The sequence below is a fragment of the Ascaphus truei genome, chromosome 9, assembly GCF_040206685.1.
Source record: "Ascaphus truei isolate aAscTru1 chromosome 9, aAscTru1.hap1, whole genome shotgun sequence".
Taxonomy (NCBI): Eukaryota; Metazoa; Chordata; class Amphibia; order Anura; family Ascaphidae; genus Ascaphus; species Ascaphus truei.
In genome coordinates this window covers 58,698,112-58,723,888 of record NC_134491.1, presented here as the reverse complement: position 1 = coordinate 58,723,888, position 25,777 = coordinate 58,698,112, and the positions used below count along the sequence as shown (strand labels likewise).

The window sequence follows — 25,777 nt, the reverse complement described above, 5'->3', positions numbered from 1 at the left end:
AACTCTACATCAGGTGACCGGAGCACAGCCAGGTGACAGTGGCTGCTTCCTGTTGCTTCTCTCCTGGTACACAGCCTTTGGAACAAGGCGTTCAGGCCGCTTCAGGGAGGAATGAATGATTGCACACTAAGCCTGGCCCCGGACAGTTATGGAGTGGAGGAGCTGGGGAAAACTTGGCCTTTTTATTTCATTTTTTAGTTTTTTCGAAGTCTGTATGTGTATACATTTTCTGAATGGATGAAAGCTGTTGGTTGTTTAACATGAAAAAAAAGATAGTGCTTATTTGCACGTTTTTGACCTTCATTACGACACACAATGGTTTGCTAAAGGACGTGTTTACAGAGAGCAGGGATCCTCTTTGTTGGCGCACACGATAAAAAGTAAGGAACGTTATTCAGTATCAGACGTCACTACTGACGGTCACATCTGTGTGAGGTCTGAGTGCAGGCGATCTCGGGCAGCGTTCTCTCCCGGAACTCCTTGGGAAACACCTGATGTAGAGATCATGTTCTAGGAACAGATGGAATGTTATCAGGCTCCCTGTCCTTCACTGGGGGTGTGTTTATTTCTGCATTGGTTGAGTGGCATATTTTACCAAGTGACTAATCAGGCTGAACCAGCAATATTGATGTGGTTTTCAATAGTCCAATATTATGATGAGGAGCTGTTGCTCTATTAGCTTCCTGGGCATTTTTTGGTAAACCATCTCACACTGACATCAGTGGACACTTTTGCATCAAGGTATTACACTCCCTGATATGTTACAAACAGGCTTTTTGCTGATTAGTAATACAGTACCACTTTTACAATGATATAAATATCTTAAAGTTGAGTCGTAACTAAGTTACTTTATTGCCATTTATCATTTTGGGCAGGTTCTGCCTCCTATTAAAGCTGCAGTTCAGTCAATATCCTGCATGTGTGTTTTTTTAATAAATCAGTTCTGTAGTAAGAAAAAATACTTTTAGCATTTTCTGTTTAAAAAACAACAACTTTGAAAGACCAATTTTCTTGTATTCTATTTTAACAGCCATTTGCTAAGGCACTGCCCCTTCATGTCCTGTCACAAGCCCAGGCACACCCCTTTGTCAGCCCTGCCCTCCCTCTTGCACATGTCAGTGCAGGAATGCTCATGAATATTCATGAGCTTCCACTGACAGACAAGCAGAATATAAACAAATCCCAGCTTTTAATATGTCACCAAATTTCGACCTATCAATACATGGAGAACGAATTGACCTGCAGCTATACCGTTCTTTAGGTAATTAGAGATTGCACACATGAAACTATTGAAGTAAAAAAATAAATAAAAAAAAATAAAATAAAAAAAGACTGAACTGCAGCTTTAAGCCACTGACACAGTCAGAAACTGCTGGAATCAATTATACAATCAGTGTGGGCTGAATACAGGCTTTTTTTTTGCAAATGATCACTCATTTACACCCTCATGGTTACTATTAGCAATCATTTCCAAGTACACCTACTAGGTTGCTACAAGAAATGAATTCAGATTGCCTAAATGCACACACCATTGGCAGTTTAAACACTGATTTGCCCTCACATTGTTTTAACCACGTCTGCTCACTGCAGCTGTTTTTATTCTTTAGTTCACGTTAACAGTTTTACCCTATGGATCATTACAATAGTTTTTATGGCTAGTTATTAGCAGCACGTTATAATTACAAGTGCCTGCAACCATTTCATTATCAGGTCTCACAATTTGGTATTAGTCAAATGTTGCTACTGGTTTGGCCAGAGGTGTGCAAAGTGGGGGGCATGCCCTCAGGTGGGGCGGGAGAATTTCCAGGGGGGGCGCGGCGGCTACAGAGGTCCCGCACTCTCCCCCAAAGCATTTAAATTAAATGCCGGGGAGACCGCGCGACGCCTCTGCAGCTTCTCCTACCTTATCTTCGGCGACCCGTCACGGGGTCGCATTGCCATGGCAACGTGACGTCACATGACCCCGCGTCGTCATATGAGCCGAGGTGAAGGGGGGGGGGGGGGGGGGGGGCGAGCCGGGAGGCAAGCAGGGAGATGGGCGCAAGTTAAAAACTTTGCGCACCCCTGGGTTAGGCTTTAACTCTGGACATACGGATGACCTGCCTCTATAGGCCACCAATATGGTTTTCTTCTAATTTGATGTTGTTGGCCTATAACCTATATGGCCACTTTCCTTACTTTTTAGGGTGGGCACCAACAAAGAGGGCCCCTGTTCTCTCTCTCTCTCTTTACCTATTCCTTAGCTAATTGCATTTTGATCCTCAGGTGGCACCTCCATTCAATTCTAGAAGGTTTTATACTACATTCGTAGTTGGAGTGAAGCCTCCCTCCTCCCCTCCCTTCCCTGTTCAGCTACTAAATGACATATATGCATGAATTTGCCATAACAAAGGAAAATAATTGTAGACACTAGACCAGGGGATGGCCAACTCCAGTCCTCGAGAGCTATGAACAGTTCAGGTTTTCAGGATATCCCTGCTTCAGCACAGGTAGCTCAGTCAAAGACTGCACCACCTTTGCTGTAGCAGGGATATCCTGAAAACATGACCTTAAGGACGGGAGTTGGCTACCCCTGCACTAGACTCCTCAATAATAATATAAATGTGTATTTGTATGTTTGATAACGAGAATAGTAATGGATTGTTTAACATCAAAAAAATGAATGATGGTTCATCAGGCCACACACCCAAACGGAAAAATAGCCAAGGTGCAGCCAGTGTCAGTATCTAGTACACATCTTTGTCACTATTGTCAATTAATTCTATGTTCTCTCTAGTAACAGTGCCCCAACATTAAGGAGCAAGGCGTTAGACCAGTGGTTCCCAAACTTTTTCGGATCAAGGCTCCCCAAGGCGATCCGGATTTTCCCGCGGCACCTAAAGTAAAAACAAAGTTGTATATACATACCTAACAGTTGCAGTGCGCAGTTGGTGTCTCTCTCAGACACACACTCTCTCTCTCTCACTCAGACACACACACACTCTCTCTCTCAGACACACTCTCTCGCACACTCTCTCTCTCAGGCACACTCTCTCTCGCGCTCACTCTCTCGCGCTCACTCTCTCGCGCTCTCTCTCTCTCGCACTCTCTCTCTCGCACTCTCTCTCTCTCTCGCACTCTCTCTCTCTCTCGCACTCTCTCTCTCTCTCGCACTCTCTCTCGCACTCTCTCTCGCACTCTCTCTCGCACTCTCTCTCGCACTCTCTCTCTCTCTCGCACTCTCTCTCTCTCTCGCACTCTCTCTCTCTCTCGCACTCTCTCTCTCTCTCGCAATCTCTCTCTCTCTCGCACTCTCTCTCTCTCTCGCACTCTCTCTCTCTCGCACTCTCTCTCTCTCTCGCACTCTCTCTCTCTCTCTCGCACTCTCTCTCTCTCGCACTCTCTCTCTCTCTCTCGCACTCTCTCTCTCTCGCACTCTCTCTCTCTCTCGCACTCTCTCTCGCACTCTTCTCTCTCTCTCTCGCACTCTCTCGCACTCTCTCGCACTCTCTCTCTCTCGCACTCTCTCTCGCACTCTCTCTCGCACACTCTCTCTCTCGCACACACTCTCTCTCTCGCACACACTCTCTCTCTCGCACACACTCTCTCTCTCGCACTCACACTCTCGCACTCTCACACTCTCTCACTCTCACTCTCTCACTCTCACACTCTCTCACTCTCTCACTCTCTCACTCTCTCACTCTCTCACTCTCACACTCTCTCACTCTCACACTCTCTCACTCTCACACTCTCTCACTCTCACACTCTCTCACTCTCACACTCTCTCACTCTCACACTCTCTCACTCTCACACTCTCACACTCTCCCTCTCTCACACTCTCCCTCTCTCACACTCTCCCTCTCTCACACTCTCCCTCTCTCACACTCTCCCTCTCTCACACTCTCTCTCACACACTCCCTCGCACACACTCCCTCTCTCGCACACACTCCCTTTCTCACACACACACACACACACTGATACACACTCTGATACACACACTGTCACTGATACACACCAAAGTCACTGATACACACACACAGTCACTGATACACACACACACAGTCACTGATACACACACAGTCACTGATACACACACAGTCACTGATACACAAACACACACACACACACACACACACACACACACACACACACACACACACACACACACACACACACAACCACTGATATACACACACACACACACACACACAGTCACTGATACACACACACAGTCACTGATACACACACACACACACAGTCAAGGATACAGACACACACAGTCACTGATACAGACACACACACACAGTCATTGATACACACACACTGATGCACTCACACAGTGGAGAGCAGGGGCAGCGACGGATGTGAGTGACTGGGGGGGGGGGTGAGGGAGGAAAGGCAAGCGATCCGTGCAGGCGGTTCACCGCCTCCCCCTGCACCCACCGCCCGCCAGCGACTGCTCACCACCACCTGGTTATTAACACTGGAGTGTCCGGAGCCAAACATCAGTTACATTTCAAATTCATCATTCGGACTTCAGTGCTTCCCAATAAATAGGACTCATTTGGGACTTATTCTATGAGCTCAGAAAGCGCCAATCTGTGAGGTGGGCACGGAAAGCCCCACTAACTTCAACGGGGCTTTCTGAGCTTACAGAATAAACCCAATTGTGTGTAGCCCTAAACAATTACTTCATTTTCTAATGGTACAGTTCCACTGCTGGGCAAAAACAACACCCAGTTTGGGCAAGCTGCCACACTTCACACCAGTCACGCTAAAGCGTGTGAAGTAAGCCAAAGTAAATGAAGTTGGAAATAAATTAGTGAGTATGAGTGTTGCATGAGGTATAATTAATGACTATTTAACCATATAAATTACCTCCTTTATGGCTGATTAATTCACTTGGAGCCTGAAACACATTGCAGTTACCCAGGTATGAGATCTTCAAAAGGAGTTATTTAGTAATGCTGAACAAATGCTCTTTATACTGTATATAACACTGGCTGAAATAAATGTATTTTCAAGATGGAGTCAGTCACCCACCTCCTCCAGTATATATGTGTATGTGTATATATGTGTCTATGTGTATATATGTGTGTATGTGTATATATGTGTGTATGTATATATATATGTGTGTATGTATGTATGTATGTATATATATATATATATATATATATATATATATATATATATATATATATATATATATATATAAAAGAGAAGACAGTTGGCACACTACTAACCAGGCAAAAACAGATGCTTATCCCATATGAATAGACAAAAAGTATATTTACCAGATTGGGGTCCAGCAAAAAAAGAGACAGCACACTGCATGTAGTCTTCAGACAAAAACTGTATTGAATCACAGGGCACTGCAACCAACGTTTCAGTCACCCAGTGCACAACCCTGATGATGGTCCCTCTGGGTGACCGAAACGTTGGTTGCAGTGCCCTGTGATAAAATACAGTTTTTAGTCTGAAGACTACATGCAGTGTGCTGTCCCTTTTTTTTTTTGCTGGACCCCAATCTGGTAAATATACACATACGTGTGTGTGTGTGTGTGTGTGTGTGTGTGTGTGTGTGTGTGTGTGTATTTATTTCATGATAAATAAAAATGCACCTTATTGTCCTACACAATTCCCAGACCTCCCTTTACACTCATGTTTTCATCAGAAAAGTGACTCTCCCTAGTGCTAGGTTGCTGAACCAAAATGCAGTGGTTATAATAGTATCAATTACATATGAAAAGTGTCATCAGAAAAGAAAACCCAATTGTTTCATGTTATATCTCCCTTCTGCATTGCAGATCCTGTCACCATGCGATCATCTGTGATATTTCTTGTTTTCCTTGTTGCACAGTAAGTCAAAACGATACAGACCTCTACAATGCTACTAGCCAGGAGTTTCTTATCTATAACATTATTTAACTTTGTTATTTAATAGTCAGTGCTAAGCCATGGGGGACATTACACTCCGTTGATTTGAATGGGCTGTAGGTGCCGCACGGCTTAGCACTGCTTTATAAATAGGGCTCTTAATGTCAGAACTATATTGATACAAAGTAAAGAGATTCACGTTGCAGAAGTAAACTCTTGGAAGAATGTATTTGAGATAAGTGCTACTGTATGTACAAGCTGAGGACAGTTACCCTTGGTGTCTGGTTTCTGCTTGCATCAAATATACAGAACTGTATCAACTCCTGTGATATTTGAGATACTTTTTTTAATGGAATAACAAAATCTTATATTGACAAACTTCCTAAAGCCAATATTCCCTCTTCATCAAGTCAGAGATAATGAGAAAATACTCCTAATGTCCTTTAACGTCAATTATAATATTTTGTTGGTCCATTAAAACAGCATCACATACAAGTGACACATTTCTTTCTATGTATTTGATTGGACTAAAAAGGCTTCAAATTATCCATCCATCAGATAATGTATTTTTTGCATATTGGCTGTATCGCGTAGTACTGTATATCATTCCTATTCATATACAGATGCTACGTCCCGGCCAAAATGAATGAAAGTCATCTTGTGATTAATTAGGGCAGTCCCATCTTGAATCAAATATCTTATATATTTCGTATTATTAAAGTAACCTAGTGAAAGTGGCAGGTTTAATAGTTAAATATTAGTGATTTATGCCTTTAAATTTAATAGACATGGTATTAGGGCAAAAATACGGCACCAGATTATTTTTTTCAGATTTCCCTGGTACTTTTACATCTTAACAATGAATGGTTATAAAATACTTGCACCCATTCTGCATTCCTGCCTCTCGCTTCTTCCCTCTCTCACCTGCCCAACTCTTTCGTTCTGCCTAAGGATGTCTTCTCTCTACCCTTTTTGTATCTAAAGCCAACTCAAACCTAAAACCTCTCACTGTCCCACACCTCTGGAATATCCTTCCCCCTTATATCCAACTAGCACCCTCTCTCTGCATCCTTAAGGACCATCTTAAAACTCGCTTCTTTAAAGAACCATGAGTACTGTAGCTCCATAGTATAAGTCCCATGGCTAGTACTATATGGCTCATATGCATTTACAGTGCCCCTTGCAGACGCACTTACCATAAGACCCTCCTACTGTCTCTGTAAGTTGTCCCTACTTACCACTTAGATTGTAAGCTCCTCAGGACAGGGACTTTTCCTAATGTTACTTTTATGCCAAAGCACTTATTCCCATAATGTGTTATATTATTATGTCACGTGTATTACTGCTGGGAAGCGCTATGTACATGGATGGCCCTATATAAATTAAGAAATACATACATACATATTAAGATATACATACATACAAATTACAGATAATACAAAACGTACAGTTTTAGAATACATACTAATTATTGTTATATGTTTTTTTTGTTATAGGATGGTGGCAAGTGCAGAATATGTAAGTTATCTTAATTTACCACAATACATTGGGCCAAAAATGACAGACACATACATGATAATAATAATAATGGTAGTAGTATCGCAATCTGTGACATAAGGCAAAACAGGTGCAAAGTACTTAGATAAATTGACGCTTAGAGGCACAAGACAGAAACAGCTCAAAACATCAAATTAACCCCAGAATTGCTTGATAGGGGATTACTGATTTAATTCCATTCTTCGTTGTATTTCCTTCAATATCTGATTAGAAACCTCGTTGTTTCACCCATGCATTGCGCTGTGTAAGATTGACTAGATAGTTCGTGGCAACCAACTTTCCAGGGACAGTTAAGTCCTTTACATTAACCAGCCTGATGTCCGGCTCCTCACTAATAACTCTTTCTTCTTGATATCTAAACGTTAGACGATCAATTTTAATTATATTCATTGTTTTCATAACTCAGCTGAAAATACAATTGCGATTCCGTTCAATCGTGTGATCTGCAAATATTAACTGAAGCTAAAGGGCTTCTGATAAAGTACGTTTAAACTAAATCGTTTATTTAGATATAGCAAGGAATTCAGTGCTTATAATGTCATTGGAGAAAGATCCAGGTTTGCGCATATGACATTAACATTTCCCAAATCATAGAGTATCAAGGATTACTTCCCACATCCCTGTCCCACTTGTCATATTCATAAGAAATTAAATGTAACATGAGAAGGATCAAAACTGATTTCTCAATTTGAAACTCATGTTAATATTTATTTATTTACAGAAAATGCCCTTTGTGTATAAACTCGACTCAGGATTTATTCCTCACACCTTAGTAACAGTAATTGGACAAGTGAACAAAAATGCCAAAAGGTGAATAAATACTTGTATGTGTTATTTCTTGGGTCACGTTTTCCAAAAACTGTAATTGATGCTGCATATTTGAATAGGACCAAGTGAATTTCTTCTTAACGCACCCAAAATTTCCTCATGAAAGCAAAACAGAACCCTAGAACTAAATATATATGGTTTCACGTCCCCTGTAGCAAAGGGTGTAAATGAGGTTAGGGTACATAATTACATTGTTATATTACACTAGCTGATATACCCGGCGTTTCCCGGGATTTAATTTTCCCGCTCCCCCTCGCTTTCTGCTCCCCCCCCCTTCACAGCTGCGTCCCCCCCCCCCCCCCACACGTTCACATGTCAGATTTCTCCCCCCCTTTCACAGCTCCATTTCCTCCCCCCCCCTTATTATTACATAGACGGGAAGCAGGTGGTCCCCAGAGCTAAAAGGCGCTATTCTCTTAAGTATTAAGATGCGATACATCAACAAATGTATTTGATGCAACATGGATGTTTCATTATATAGGTTAAAAAAAATATTTTCACAAAATGGCCACACACACACACACACACACACACACACACACACACACACACACACACACACACACACACACACACACACACACACACACACACACAAAGATACACACAGGCCTAAACATATACTGAAAATAGAGAAAATAAAAAAGCGCAAAGCCCATAGTGTAGATAGTTTAATAATAGATGAGAGAAAACGGTTAAAAATCACTTACAAGCGTAAGTTGATATCAGGCACATAAATATGTGTGATAGTCTGTGGAGAAGGATCCGCTGAAACAGACGCAGCTTCCTTGCTCTCCTGTCGGGGGATCTCCTCCAATCTGTGTAGTCTTCCCCAGGGTGACCGGTGTGGTCCCGCTTCTGCGTCACGTGTCGTCAACGCGTTGTGACCTCACGTTGTCCTTCGGGGGTTGGTCTCAGACTGACGCTCACTCCCCCACTGGATACCACAAGCAAGCTCCGAGCACTCCAACGGAGCTTCTAATTAGGCAACCTTAGTAGACACAGCCCTACGCGTTTCGAGGATAGATTCCTCTTCGTCAGGGGAACTGTGTCTACAAGGGTGCCGTAGTCTCTATATACAGTGTTACCTTGCTCCTGTCCACCAATGAGAACGATTGGAACATTAAACTAGAAAACTAGTGTGCTGTCTTGCACCCTAATGTGCTATAATATTCTACCTCAATTGTTGATTTCTACAATGCTAGCCCTTCATAATGATCACCAATAAATTAGAAAGTTCATCGAGTATTCCCCTTTTAGATTCACTTGCAGATATTATGGTCCTTTTTTATATCAACTATCTTCCACTATTAGCTATTATCTCCCACTAGTTTTCTAGTTTCAATCCAATTTTAATAATTGAACTTTAGCACATTATGTTGCAATTACTCTTGGTCCTGTCCCACTTAGAACTTTTATTGTTGACATTTCTGATGTAATGTCCCTTATCCTAAACATACGCGATTGGATTAATGTTCCAATCGTTCTCATTGGTGGACAGGAGCAAGGTAACACTGTATATAGAGACTACGGCACCCTTGTAGACACAGTGTCCCTGACGAAGAGGAATCTATCCTCGAAACGCGTAGGGCTGTGTCTACTAAGGTTGCCTAATTAGAAGCTCCGTTGGAGTGCTCGGAGCTTGCTTGTGGTATCCAGTGGGGGAGTGAGCTTCAGTCTGAGACCAACCCCCGAAGGACAACGTGAGGTCGCAACGCGTTGACGTCACGACACGTGACGCAGAAGCGGGACCACACCGGTCACCCTGGGGAAGACTACACAGATTGGAGGAGATCCCCCGACAGGAGAGCAAGGAAGCTGCGTCTGTTTCAGCGGATCCTTCTCCACAGACTTTCACACATATTTATGTGCCTGATATCAACGTCAGTGATTTTTAACCGTTTTCTCTCATCTATTATTAAACTATCTACACTATGGGCTTTGCGCTTTTTTATTTTCTGTAGTTTCTATCCGGACCCGAGGGTTGGATCCGGCGAAGTAAGCTGCATACCCATAACATTACTGGATATTTTCCTTATTTTTGCACATTTTGGACGTTTTTCATTGTGCCTCCTATTCATGGTAAATTTATTCCATTGTACATCGTGTATCAATTATTGTCATTGGCATGCGCGCTGGCTGAATTTGTGTAACCTATGTATACTGTTATTAATTCATTAGGGGTCGCTCTTACCATGTATTAATTTTTAATACACAATTCATATAGGGTTTTTTTTAGTTACACAAGCATTGAGTGGAATATATTTTTATGTCTAAACATATACTGTAATAGATACTGCTGACACTGTCTGATTCTGTATATTTCTATATGGATTGTATGCCCCTGGCCGTCACATTCACAATAATTCATTCATCTCCTTCACAGGTTTACAGTTAACTTTGCAAGGGACAAAAAAACATTGTTTTTTCATTTCGACCCACGCTTCTTCAAATCCCCAAAAATAGCTTTAAACACTCTACTCAACGGTGGCTGGCAAAAAGAAGAGTCTTTGAAGTATAATCCTATAAAGATTGGGGACACATTTAAGGTAACTAGTAATAATCAATTCTTATATTGTGCTGAAGGGGAAATAAAAACGACCACATGAAACTACTATGTCCGGGGAGGAAGAGGTGTTTTCTAATAGGCAAAATGCAATCTTAAAATGTTACATTTATGTACAGTATACAAGAATTATACAATACGAAAGGTTACATGGAAATCGGCAAAATATTTGACTTGGTCCTAGAGAGAAAAAAGGCAGCGATGTATACACTGATACACTCATAGTACACAGATTTGATACACTGATACACTCATACTACACGCTGATGCACTCATTGAACACACACAAATTGATACACTGATGCACTCAGTAAACACACATTGATACACTGATGGTGTCATATATATGACAGAGGTGCAAACTTCTTGAGCTGCGCCCCCCCTGCACCCCCCTTTCCTAAGACTCGGCGTCAAATGACGTCACGGGTCATGTGACGTCACGTGACCCGCCACGTCATTTAACGCGCATTGCCATGGCGACGCGTGACGTCACATGACCCCGCGGTGTAATTTGATACCGCATTGCCGAAGATCGAGCAGAGACCAGGTAAGAGAGTTACGGAGGCCTGACGCCCCTAGAGATTCTCGCGCCCCCACGTTGTGCACCGCTGATATATGATATTGGTTTCAGTGTATTAATGTCTCATTAGCTTGTTCTCTTCCTCTCCACTCTGTGTAAAATATTTAGGGCGATATTCTCTTAGCTGCGAGATCACCAATCCGTGAGATCTGTCATGGAGTCAGTGGGGCTTCTGGGTCACATCGCACACGGAGCGGGCAATCTCACAGTGAGAATCTTGGCCTATGAGGCCTAATTAGCTTCTTTGGTGGATACAAAATAAGCCCCTAAGTAGAGAAGAGAGAGAATGGGGGAGGGATGGGCTTGTATCGTTCCAACAGCAGATTAAGCCAGTGGTGCTCAAATTCAGTCCTCAAGCTCCTTCCCCCCCGTCCCCAACAGGTCAGGTTTTCAACATATCCCTGCTTCAGAACATGTAGCTGAAACAGAGGCTCAGTCAAAGACTGAGCTTCTGATTGAGCCACTGGTGCTGAAGCAGGGACTGATTGAGCCACTGGTGCTGAAGCAGGGACTGATTGGGCCACATATGCTCAAGTAAAGATATCCTGAAAACCTGACCTGTTGGGGGGGGGGGGCAGGGCCAGCCTTAGGGAAAGGCGAGCACGGCTGCCGCCTAGCGCCCCGCGCCTCCAGAGGCCTCTCTGTCCTCTCCCTGCTTTCGGCGCCAGGATCCAACTTTCACCCACCAGAGGGGGGCTCTGGAGAAAGGAGCGTGGGGGCCCCCCCTCCTCCAGCTCCCTCCCACTGATGTGAATTTGGATCCCGGCGCTGACAGGAGGGTGAGGAGGAAGCGCGGGGCCTCCGCACCGGCAGATAGGTAGGGGTGTCTGGGTGGTGTGTGTCCCCTCTTATCTTCTCTGCAGCGGGCCGCCTCCTGCAGTGTCACGTTGCCATAACAATGTGATGTCACATGACGCCGTGATGTGCGTTGTCATGGCAACATGACGTCGTGACTTGATACCGCCGTGACGATGCAGGAAGAGGGCTACTCGTCTAGGTATGTGTGTCTCTCTCTTTTTTTAACAGGGGGGTCCTGCTGGCAGCATGTTACCTTGGGCCCCACAAAGCCTGAGGCTGCCCTTTGTCGGGCTTGAGGACTGGAGTTAAGCACCTCTGGATTAAGCCATCAGAAGCAGTTATTAACCTAAAATCACAAATAACTTTGCATTTGCCAATAGAAGCTTGTTACTCTGAAGTTTATTTCCCTTGGCTTCATCAGTAAATCCATCAAATAAAAACATATTTAGAAAAATGTGTTCCTAAACTATTATATTACTTGGTGATTCGGAACTGTAGTATTTCATTAACAACAACACAGAAACCCTTGCTCAGCCAGCATATTATTGAATGCATATAAGTGGGAGGTGCACAAAAAAGGGATATGATCACTGGATATAATCACCGAGAACAAAAAGAAACCCTATAGATGGCACTAAACTCCCTAATACCAGGTTGAATTGTGAGTTACTTATAACTTCAATTATGTGAACGAGAGCGAGGTGTGTGCAGACACCATTATCAGTGGCGCTCTCAGAAATGACATCATAAACAGCCGACGTACGTTTCACTTGAGTTATGATTTCTCAAGGCTTATGGACGCCCCCCCAGCCAGGCCCTTTTTTAGTAGAGTGTTCAGTTAGTGAACTGAGGTTATTAACTCATTGTTTCCCGCAGGAAACGGTAAAACTCCAGTAGTTGTCGTATTGGAGTTAAACTTGTTGTGGTAGAAGTATACATTTATTCAGGTTTTGTGTAGCTACAGTATCACCATATTGTGTACATATAATATTTTCAGTTATTCAGTGACTTACTCATATCGGGCTACTTCTACTCTAGGTGTATGTGTACTCCCATCATTGTAGCAATAATTTCACTGCTGCATTATCTCCAGTGAATGGCTCCAAACATTAGAACAAATTGTAACCAGACACAGAAAGACGTCTGTGATTAACTCAGTTTATTGACAGACACTGCTGTAGATTTGTATACTCAATCTCAGTTTCCACATCTATAACCACATACTAGCAGCAGTGTGTATGGCAGGATGACCTCGCGGCAGGGTCAGTAAGACTCTTAGGCCCGTAATATAGTGTGTGCGCAGGAGCACGACGCAGCAAGCGCACCCTCTCTAGAACAGCCCTTTTACAGTTGAAACAACTGTCTCTGCAGTGATTTATTCTCTACAATAACAACTAAACATAAGGCACATGGTCCCTTTAAGAAAACCAAACCATAAAATAAAAACCCCCTCCACTTTGGGAGACTGACTACACAGCAGGTCCCTCTCTAACTAGCTGGCCAGATAAGCCAGTCACCAGCCCCAAAACACACGTTTAGAGAGATAATATAAATGACAATATCAAAGTCCATATCTGTTGTTGTGGGAACTCGGTCTCGGGAGAGTCCAGGCAATCCCTCTGGACACAACAATCTGGACAGGACAGTGCTGCTCCCTCATCAGTCTATGGAACACCGGTTCCTTGTAGTCAAACCCCACATCCAGCAGGATTTCCGTTTTATGGAGTCTTGTCCTGGGTGTGCATTCCAGGCAGTCCCAGCTAGCCCTGCATCCAGCAGGCCTGGGCAACTGTACCAATCAGCTCTTCCTCCTGGTTGGGGAGAAGTCTCGCTACCCTCCTGGGGAAAAACAAGCTCTCTTTGTGACCGCTTCCTTCCTGCCTTTAAAGCCCAGTTCATTCAGGTCTGCTTAATTAGCGCCATCTGCATCTAGCCTCTCCAGGGGAGGTTAACTGCTTGCATGCTGGAACATACTCTGCAAACTCTTTCCAACCTGTGCAGACAGTGACTCCGTCACGTGCCACAGGGAAACCAGTTAACCAGGGGTCTACCTGATATTAGCTAGTAAATTATTTCTGTCATCTTGTTCATCACTAAGAGATCACATTAACACTCACATTTGAATATATTTTTGCTATTATATACCTTATTTGAACTATATTTCACGTTCTGTAATAGAAGCCAAGTCATAAGCAACTCATAACTCAACCTGGTACTCGGCCGTTTGGTGGCATCCATAGGAATTTCTTTTTATTCTTCGTGAGTGTGTACTGTAGGATTTCATGTTTTAATTGTATTAATGATATTGACATTAACACTGTTCATGCTGATATTTTATTACCTTTCAGCTTGGGATACAATGTGAGGAGCAATATTTCAAGGTTTTTCTGAATGGTAAATTTTTGGTGCAATTCAAGGCACGTATGCATCCTCTCAGCAACATTAAATATATCGAGGTCGTTGGTGACATTACACTGAAACAGATGAGTCTCTCTGCAATGTAATTTTGGAAGTGCCAAGCAATATGTGCTTAAAGAATAAACATTTCTAAAGAGTCGACGTGTTTGGGTGGATGGTCTTTTTCTTTCTTTAGGTAATACTGTAATTTGCAATCATGTCTTGAAGGCGCTTATTAGGTGGCTCAGTATGTGCTCTCCACAAAACTGTGCCCACCTGGTTATTTGTGTGTGAAAGTACCCAAAATGCAGTCACGACATTTTTAGTGGGGGGAGTTTTTCGGCCAATTTTGCTATCTGGCAAAATGTTTGGCCGAGCCTCATGGGCTGATGTTATTGCAAAATGAGGCTTATAATTTGCAATCTTTAAGATTATGTATTCATGCTCATTTGCATGCCATTTCCCAGAATCCCTGGCTGCAGTGGAAGCATTGCATGCTAAGAGATAATGGGGAAAAGCAGGGCTGTAGACCAGCGGTCTGTGAGCACGGACTGTGCTCACAAGTGATATAGTTATTTGCGGCAAGCGTTCAGCAAAATATCGCCAGGCAGTGAGCGAAACATAGTGTATGGGCCCTACTTAGTGTCAGCAGTAAGCAAATCTAGAGATTTTCGAGAATTTAGTAAATTAGCATGTTAGCGAAATTGCAATGCTCAATGCTCGGAGAATCGCTTGCAAACCCCAACAGGAAAATCTTGCAAGGTTTGTGACTATGGGGGAAAGTTTTGCACATCTTTAGTAGCTATGCATCAGCGCAAAGACAAAACTTTGCTTCGACACACTGCACCAATTCCTGCTTGCAGACGCATCAAAAGCAAGAATATTTCTAATACAGGCACACACACTTACATACATATACTTACACAGACAGAAACACACGCTAACATATTGTATTGTATTTAATGTATACCCTGTTCACTTATGTAACTATGTATTTGTCATCATAACTCTGTGCCCAGGACATACTTGAAAACGAGAGGTAGCTCTCACTGTATTACTTCCTCGTAAAACATTTTATAAATAAATACATAAAATAAATACTTTTGCAAGGAGAGGCCATCTGGAATTTCCCATGGAAAATTCTTATACCAAGATGTCTCAATGATGATTTTCAATTGACCTTCACAAAATGTTGTTAAGTTCATAATATTGGTTATGTGTATATCGTTGAACATCTTTTATTACAAATGTATTGTTTCCATATTATTGCTATTTTAAGACTTGTACATTAGTAGATGCCAGCTATACATTCTCTGTGTCACCATTGTACAGTTTTCTTGTATGCAGACTTGGGTGTTTGATATGATTTTAGTCAGCTGTTGTTGTTTGTCCACGTAGTCATGGTGATCTTCTACCTCCGTGATGTTATGCCGACTTTGAACGTCTGCGTATGACGTCATAGCGTTTCTCGTGTTAGGATGTAAGGGAAAAAAAAGGAGGAGCACAATTCCCACTACTTACAAACCTCTTGTAGTACTTTTCAAACCAGCTTTGGAAAATACTACAAGAAGTTTGTAAGTACAGGCAGTCCTCGGTTATCCAATGGAATCCGTTCTGGAAGTAGCGTTGGATAGTGAAACCGTTGTAAAGTGAGTCCCATGTTAATCAGTGCCGGTGAGCTTCGGATAACGCATTCCGCCGTCGAAAAATGGCCCATATGGTTGCATTGTAAAGCGTTGGATATGCCATTCGTTGTAACGGGTGCTCACCACAAACAGGACGGGACCGCGAGGCTGAGGTGGGGATATTAGGATACACCGACCTACAACCGCGAAACCGTGTCCGGAGTGTAGAGTGGTAGTCGTGTAGCCGGGTCTGGGTAGGAGAGGTCAGAATGGTCGTGATACTCGCCCTGGTCTGGGCTTGGAGAAGTCGGATGGTCGTAGTGCGTAGCTGGGATCCAGGAGTATAGCAGGTGGGAGTCCAAAAGCAAGCTGAGGTCAAGGGTCAGAGAAGGCAGAGGTCCAGGTACAATCAGAGGTCAGGTTCGACGAGAAGGTAACAGGCAGGATGCTTGAGGGAAGCACTTCATCCCAAAGGCAATGGTTATGCTCAGCCAACTTGGAGCAAGGATGGCTGAGCATATAAGGGAGTGACAGCCAATGGCAGGGCTGCACCAGGCTAAGAGCAATGAGTAATCAAACCCGTTCAGTGCGTTGGTAGGCAGGGGCGGAGTGTACCGCAGGTGTGGGGTAATAGGTAATGGTATTAAACCTATGTGTGTCCCTGGTAAGGTGGCACCGGCGCGTAGTTGCTTGAGCGCGAGGGAGGTTCTCCATGGCATCACAGGATGCGTATGGGGGGCGGAGCCTAAGCCCGATCCTGGTAGGGGTAGCGTGGCGCTTGCGCGTAGCTTGCGTGAGGCGTGTCAACCGAGACGTCACGGGACGTGTCACGAGGGCGGAGCCTAAGCCGGTTCCATGCGGTGTCCTCACGCCTGGCTGCACGGCACCTGTGCGTAACCTCAGTGTGAGGCGTGTCACCCGTCTCGTCACGGTACGCATTCCGAGGGCGGGACCGAAAGCCCAATCCTTACAGTTGTAACGTGAAACGTTGGATAGCAAGGACTACCTGTACTGTACTACTTTTGCTTGGGGATATCCGTCTACTGCTTCTCTCGTGCGAGGCCTGTATATAAATGTTATTAGTTGTGTACTAGTAAAGATAATCTGTTATAACACTGTGTGTATATCATTTCTATACTGTGTGCTCATGGGTAGGGGTTATCCAACTGTGCTTGGATCCCTCCCAGTTGGAGGCGCTGTCGTGACATATATCAGGTACACTCCATGCTCCCTGCAGCGGAGGATCATGCCTCCTGTGAGCCCAACAGTTAATGCACCACACGTAGTCACCCTAGACATAGGGGAAAGGGTGCTACATGTGTATTTGTTTTTTAAAAATATGTATGGGAAAACCAATTGACGACCTTCCTGCCCCGGCGGCCAGACTCGCGGCAGCAATACTGACAGCTGCGAGATGCTGTATCGCGGCGGCATGGAAGAAAATTAAAGCCCCCTCTAGAAGAACTGTGATTACTAGAATAGACGGAATTATGAGCATGGAAAAACTGACGGCAATGTTAAAGCAAAAAACCCCACAATTTTACTCTACCTGGGAACCCTGGATAGGGCTACCAACCCCCACATAAACCCCTCAGCTACCCCTCTCCCCCCCCCCCTACGGCCGACGAACCCTAACCCCCCCCCCCCTCTCTTTCCAAAGTCGTTCCCAACTATCCACCTTTCCTTTGTCTCCCCCTCTCTTTTTCACTATTGAAAGAAGGAAAAAGGGTTTATTGTGTGTCATTTACCTCTTCTAGGCCATGTACATGCACTGCGCCGTACTTACAAGTTGGCCTGCGAGCCAATGTTGATAATATGTACCCCCGCGATGTATGACACCAATAAAGGAAAAATATTTACAAAAAAAAAAAAAAAATATGTATGGGGGGGGTGGAGTTTGGTATGACTTTGGGGGTGGGGGGTTTGTATGTATTTCGGGAGTAGGGTTTTGTATGTATTTGGGGGTGTTTAAAAAAATATATATATATATATATATATGTATTTATGTATTTGGGGTGAGGTTTTTAAATATGTATTTGGGGGGCGAGATAAATACAGCACAAAAAGTGTTACTGTTCGGTATGATTTTAGCCTATATGGGAGATCAAGAAGGATGACAGAATGGAAGTAAATCTCCAGAGAAGCAAACCTTATCTTTCAACTGTCCCTCCATATACGCCAAATACATGATTTAGGTTCTAGCTATCGACATTGGACAATGGAAAGAAAGTTCCCCATAAAAACCGCTACCCAAAAGGAATGCAAAAGATAAAGAATGGATGGAAAATTGATCACGGAAGATAAAGCCAGGGTGGGGAAATAACCATGGGCAGAATGAGTTCAGAATGAAGTAGGGATAATGTTTTCTTTCAAGCATTGATCATAGTCCTTTGGGAGAGATTATTTGTCTAACTCAAGTGCTTGTCCTCATCACACTCAGGCAACACTGTGCTCCTTGTATCCTAATTGCTTGCTTTGCTTAAATAAAACAGTCTACTTGGTGGAATGTCTTTGTGTCAGACGCCACTTCCATCATTGTATCAGAGGCTGACACGAGACTAACATTGACCCGAAAATGCACGTTGGGCTCTGTGTTTCTACTCGGCAAGAAACTCTTGATTGACATTGGTAAGCGTCCCTGCTTTAAAAACCAGCAAAGATATCCGATCTGGACTGCAAACCTTTAAAGCTATGTCCCCAGTCCTCCCTGCTGCACACGCAGAGACTACCGTCGCGGTCGCCCACACACAGCCACTGGGGCCTGCCCCATAGAGGGCTGTGCTGTGGTGTGTGGCGCGCACGCTGTAGCGCGCACTGCCGTGACCTCCGAGGACTCAGCCTTAATCCTCCTATGATGTGGAACCAGATTACAACAAGTACAAGTGATTGGAGATGTTTAAAAGTGTTTATAATTATTGTCCCTTGTTATGGCAAATGTATGCATGCATGGGATTTAGAAAACTATTGTGTGCAGTAATAAAGGTCAAATATGTGCAAATTAGAACTATATATTTTTTTCATGTTAAGCTACAAACAGCTGTCACTCATTCATTAATTCAGGCCACGCCGTGTCTAATTGCAGTCACATGTTGCTAGAAAATGTATATACTATACATACAGACTTCAAGGAACTAAAAAATGAAAAAGACATGAAACATATAAAAATGAAATACAATTAAATAAAAATTAGAAGGCCACATCATCCCTAGCCCTTCCACTGTATAACTCGCCAGGGCGCAGGCTTAGTGTCTTAATACGATGAATGAAAGAGATGGCCGTGCACTGCTGGAGACAAACTCACCAAGGGTAGGTTGATAGCAGCAAAAATAGACTATATTGGCACATTACCAGGGTAAAAAACACTAACGCGTTTCGCACCGGATGGCGCTTTGTCATGGAATTCTTGTGCATTCTCTCTAAGGCTGTGTCGATATACCCTTCGACCGCAAGGAGGCGTGCGAGCGCGTGTCATCACCCGCGTGAAGTGGATGCATTTTTTGGACATGGGTGACGCGCCATCGGGGGGCGTGTCTGTGACGTCACAGAGCTGGTTCACCCTCATTGGGCGAACCGCTCACTTGACCTGCCCGTCACGCCGAGGAATGAGTTTGAACTGATTCCTCGCGCACCGCGTGCCCCCTCCTGCTGTTGCCCGCGCGGTCTATGGGCACGATCGATGCCTTAAGGCAATGTGATCGCGCCGCAGCGCTGAGCCAGGAAACTTACCTCCTGCATCCGGCATGTGTGGGGCTTTGGTGGACCCTTCCGCACGCTTCCGCAGGCGTGCGGCGGCATGTGGAATTGCAACCGACAGATTCATTTAATTTTTCGTGCTGAGGGAAGCGGAGGGCCGGTCACGTGACCGGCAAAAGCCAATGGCACTCCGTGACGTTGGCGCCGTGATGTGCTAGCCCCGCCTCCCACCCGCCTCACAAGCGCGCTCGCTGACACTCATGCCAGGACACAAAAAAGCTCCTGCTTGAGCAGATGAGCGTCAGCGCTGTATTTTTTACCCTGGCCCCGGCCTAAGGATGTCTTCTGTCTAAAGCCCTCAACCGCCTAAAACCTCTCTCACACACTACCCCACACCTCTAGAATGCCCTTCCTCTCGATATCCAACTAATACCGCTCTATCCACCTTTAAGGACCATCTTAAAACACACCTCTTTAAAGAAACATTTGAGTCGCTGCAAATTACTAGTTCCTTGGCTTGTACTATACGTCTCATATGCACTTACCATGACCCCTTGCGAGCGCGCTTACCATAGCACCACCCTACTGTCTCTGTATGTTCTCCCTACTTACCACTTAGATTGTGAGCTTTTTGGGGCAGGGACTTTCCTAAAGTTTACTTTTATGTCTGATGGCTCTATATAAATAAAGATATACATACATACAAAGTTAAAGATAATAGAAACGTAGTTTTAGAATACATTCATACTGATTATTGTTATTTTTTTGTTATAGGATGGTGGCAAGTGGAGAATATGCAAATTATATTAATGTACCACATACATGACGATGATGATAATCGTAATAATAGTATCGCAATCTGTGACACGAGGCAAAACAGGTGTGAAGTACTTTGATACATTTACGCTAAGAGGCACAGGAGAGAAACAGCTTGACATTAATATCAGAATTACTGATTGAATTCCATTCTTCATTGTGCATTGCGCTGTGTGATATTGCCTAGGTAGTTCGTGGCAACCAACTTTCCAGGGACAGTTAAGTCCTTTACGTTAGCCAGCCTGATGTCCGGCCCCTCACTAATAACTCTTTCTTCTTGATATGTAAACGTGTTAGATGATCAGCAACTCAGCTGAAAATACAATTCAGATTCAGTTCAATGTGTTCATGTGATCTACAAATATTAGCTGAAGCTAAATAGCTTCGGATAAAGTACATTTCAACTGAATTGTTTATTCAGGTATAGCAGTGCTTAGAATTATAACTTTTATTTCATATAGAGCTTTTCTGTCCAATGTCACAGGGAACCGACACTGGGAATTGAACCAGGTTCCCTGATTTTAACTCAACGTCATTGCTTACAGAGTCAGTGTCTTTACTCACGGACACAATCCTTTTCCCTGCTGGTATTAACATTTTGTAAATCATTAAGAGTTGCAAGGGTTACTTCCCCCTTCCCAGTCACAGTAAAAGACACTCTTGAGGGAGTATTGAATGAATAACTGTACAAACACCTGGGGCCTGGCGTGTTACACAATGGAGCATGACGGTGTCCAGGACCCAGCTATTGCCTAGCTTAGCCGGGACTAACTCTACATCAGGTGACCGGAGCACAGCCAGGTGACAGTGGCTGCTTCCTGTTGCTTCTCTCCTGGTACACAGCCTTTGGAACAAGGCCTTCAGGCCGCTTCAGGGAGGAATGAATGATTGCACACTAAGCCTGGGCCCCCGGACAGTTATGGAGTGGAGGAGCTGGAGAAAACATGGCCTTTTTATTTCATTTTTTAGTTTTTTAGAAGTCTGTATGTGTATACATTTTCTGAATGAATGAAAGCTGTTGGTTGTTTAACATGAAAAAAAAGATAGTGCTTATTTGCACGTTTTTGACCTTCATTACGACACACAATGGTTTGCTAAAGGACGTGTTTACAGAGAGCAGGGATCCTCTTTGTTGGTGCACACGATAAAAAGTAAGGAACGTTATTCAGTATCAGACGTCACTACTGACGGTCACATCTGTGTGAGGTCTGAGTGCAGGCGATCTCGGGCAGCGTTCTCTCCCGGAACTCCTTGGGAAACACCTGATGTAGAGATCATGTTCTAGGAACAGATGGAATGTTATCAGGCTCCCTGTCCTTCACTGGGGGTGTGTTTATTTCTATATTAAAAGGTCTGGTTCTGTTGGGCTTAGCGGGTCCAAACTTCCCAGTTCTCAATGCCGGAACTGGGACACCATGTGGTCCAATTTCAGACCCGCTACGACCTTCGGAACCGGAGTTACACAAATACACCTTAAACCGTTTCCTATTTTAATACAATAAACTCCGCTGTAAATTAAATCACGGTTTTTCACTAAATCCCCATTAAAAACAACGGGCTTCGCCGCCATAGACTTTCAATGGCAAACCGCCGCCGTTGGCGGCTATGGGAATCTGCCGCCATAGACTTTCAATGGGCATTGCTGCCGTTGAAGTCAATGGGGTTTCTCTGCCATAGCCGGTCAATGGAAATTGGCCGCCATTGGAGTCTATTGGAAAAGTCCCGAACTTTCAAGGGGGTCGAGTGGGGGGAGGCCTAGGAACCAGGGGCAAAAATAATTTTATTTCTAGGTGCTCTAGAACTGTAGATTCCCACGCCACTTAACGTTGAACTTGACTGCTAAGTGATCAAAGCTCTCTTTTAGATAATGTATCCGCTTTGCGGTTTTGCGGTTTGGACGGCAGCCAACTCGTTCCTGGAAAGCGCCGTCGAGGAATCTCCATTGAAGTCAATGGGCCCATTGACTTACAATGGGAAACCGCCGCTCCTCCTCTCGGACGCCACCTGCTGGTCTTCACAGGAAACAGGACCAAAACAGCAAGATTCGCCATTGAAACGCATGGAGCTCCAATGGCGGCCTATGGGACCCTGCAAAATGGTGCCTGAAAAGGCGGGAAAATTACACAAAGGGCTATAATCAGTAACTAATTATTAACCCTTGTCTTCCCGGATGGATCCCAGTGTGTGTGTGATGCAGACACTGATTAAACCAGATTTTACAATAAAGCATGGGAACAGGGGGATATACATTTTCATGTTATAACAAGGGTTAAATCACATTTCTGGGCCTAAGCCCAGTTAACCCCTTGTCTCCCTGGTGAGGTCAGAGGATGGCCAAATGGAGTGCAATCCCTTTAATACCGGGCCACCCCCTTTCTCCCTCTACACCTCCCCTTCTTAATGGGTGACCTGTGGCCCACTGGCCCTAACGGGGAGTGGGGCACTGCTGGCACCATTAATGAATTCAGTCTTAGAGGGATAGTCCTGGCGTGAAAGTCCATCAGCATTGCTGTTTTCACTGCCCTTTTTGTGCTGAATGGTAAATTCAAATTCTTGTAAAGCTAAGCTCCATCTCAGCAATTTGGCATTTTCCCCTGGCACCCTCTGTAGCCAACTCAGAGGGTTGTGGTCCGTGATACCCGTGAAAGCCCTCCCATATACATAGGGCTGGAGCTTTTGAGTGCCCACACAATGGCCAAGCACTCCTCAATGGTGGCATATGCCACCTCCCTGGGGAGTAGTTTGCGACTGAGATACACCACATGGTGCTCTCTGCCATCGTCCCCCACCTGGCTCAATACAGCCCCAACACCAAAGTCTGAGGCATCAGTCTGAATGAAAAAATGCTTGGTATAGTCTGGGGCAGCCAGTATGGGGGCTTCAGCAAGCGCAGTTTTCAGTGCCTGCAAAGCAGTTTCACAGGCAGTAGTCCAGGTAATAAGCACATGCAGTTGCTTCTTAGTCAGATCAGTCAGGGGTTTGGCCACGGCGCTGTACTGTGGGGCAAATTTCCTATAGTACCCTGCGGTGCCCAAAAATGCCATGACCTGTTTCTTGGTTTTTGGAACAGGCCACTGAACTATGGCTTCTACCTTGGCTGGCTCTGGTTTGAGGTGCCCTCCACCCACCCTGTGCCCTAAGTACAGGACTTCTGCCATCCCTACCATACACTTAGTGGGTTTTAAGGTAAGCCCAGCCTCCCTGGTCCAATCCAGCACCGCAGCTACATGTCCTATGTGGGATTCCCAGGAATTACTAAAGACAGCAATGTCATCTAAGAAAGCCCTGGCATAGCTCTGCATCCCTTCCAGTAACCTATTGACCAGGCGTTGGAAGGTAGCCGGAGCATTCTTCATCCCAAATGGCATCAGCAAAAACTCATAGAGGCCACTTGGAGTGATGAATGCTGACTTCTCCCTAGCCTCCAGGGTCAGTGGGATTTGCCAATAGCCTTTGCTCAAATCCATGGTCGTCAGATACCTTGCCCCCGCGAGTTCATCCAGTAACTCAATCATGCGGGGCATGGGGTAAGCATCTGACACCATCCCAGCGTTGAGCATCCGGTAGTCCACACAAAACCGGGTGGTTTTGTCCTTCTTAGGGACTAGGACTACCGGACTTGCCCAAGGGCTCTGGGACGGAGTAGTTACCCCTAGGGTCAGCATCTCCTCTATCTCTCTCTCCATACTTGTCTTGACCTCTGCTGACACTCTATAAGTGTGCTTATGCAGAGGCTGCAGGTCCCCTGTGTGCACTGGGTGTTTTGTGAGATGTGTGGTCCCTGGCATGTCAGTGAAGAGAGCGCTAAACTGAGCAAGCATGTCCCTGGCTTCTTCCTTCTGCCTAGCACTCAACTGTGCCCCGATCTCTACCTGCTCCACAGTGTTTCCCTGCCTAGCCTCCCCATGGAGATCAGGCAGAGCATTGCTCGCCGGATCCTCCAGCAGTGGGCTACAAATGGCCATTACTGCTCCCATACTCGGTGCTCTGTACTCTTTCAACATGTTGTGATATGTCTTGTGTCTTTCAGGCACTACCTGTACAACATAGTTGCACTCATTCACCTTTCGGATAACCGGGTACGGTCCCGACCAGGCAGCCATCAGCTTGTTCTCCCGAGTGGGTTTGAGAACAAGCACCTGCTGTCCTGGGATGAATTCTCTGCTACGGGCATGCTGGTCATACCATTGCTTTTGCTTGGTCTGAGCAGCCCTGAGGTGGTCCTGGGCCACCCCCATGAGCATCTCTAACCGGTCTCGGAGATCTACTACATACTGGATCACTGAAGCATCAGTAGCAGTAGTCTCCCCTTCCCATCCCTCATGGAATAGGTCCAGAGGTCCACGTACCTTGGGCCATATAGTAGCTCGAAGGGGGAGAAGCCTGTAGATTCTTGCGGTACCTCTCGGTATGCAAACAGCAAGTGCTGCAGGTGAAGTCTTTCCCCTCAACCTCTATAAAGGTCCGAAGCATTTGCTTCAGGGTACCGTTAAACCTCTCACATAATCCGTTTGTCTGGGGATGGTAAGGGGTAGTGTGCCGGTGCAGTACACCGCATGCATCCCAGAGACAATGTAACAGTTCACTCATGAACTGCGACCCCTGATCGCTTAGGATCTCACTAGGGAAACCTACCCTAGAAAAAATGTTCAGCAAAGCTGCTGCCACTGTCTTGGCACTTATGGTGCCAAGCGCTACCGCCTCAGGGTACCGGGTGGCAAAATCCACCACCGTGAGGATGTAGCGCTTCCCTGACTTTCAAGGGGGTCCATACTCCATCGGGTTGGTCCAAGAGGGTCAAGGATGGTTCTGCAGCCATGCCGGAGCAGTGACTACAGGTACCCCAAACCCTGGCCCTCTGGACCCTCCGGAACCGGAGATATGGATTCATGGTTTTCAGCTTTTTACACTTAGCCGATTTCTTGAGCTGTTTCTGCCGCCGCCATCGGAACCTATGGCGCGACCCGGTCTCTCGGTACGACCCTTCTCGGGGTCCAGGATTCGGGGACCCGGTTGTGGTCGAGTGGGGGGAGGCCTAGGAACCAGGGGCAAAAAGAATTT

The 25,777-nt window shown here is 44.9% G+C and overlaps 1 protein-coding gene across 1 annotated transcript in view; it reads left to right on the top strand.

Annotated features, from left to right (window-relative positions):
* Positions 1-14,742, top strand: part of LOC142503114 (galectin-3-like) — a 506,920-nt gene extending 492,178 nt beyond the window's left edge. The window contains exons 2-7 of the mRNA XM_075615126.1: positions 4,891-4,912; positions 5,787-5,838; positions 7,353-7,374; positions 8,135-8,223; positions 10,628-10,790; positions 14,534-14,742. Coding sequence (XP_075471241.1) covers positions 5,798-5,838; positions 7,353-7,374; positions 8,135-8,223; positions 10,628-10,790; positions 14,534-14,689 — 471 coding nt within the window. The 5' untranslated portion in view covers positions 4,891-4,912; positions 5,787-5,797 and the 3' untranslated portion in view covers positions 14,690-14,742. The remainder of the gene's footprint in view (positions 1-4,890; positions 4,913-5,786; positions 5,839-7,352; positions 7,375-8,134; positions 8,224-10,627; positions 10,791-14,533) is intronic.
* Positions 14,743-25,777: the final 11,035 nt, after the last annotated feature.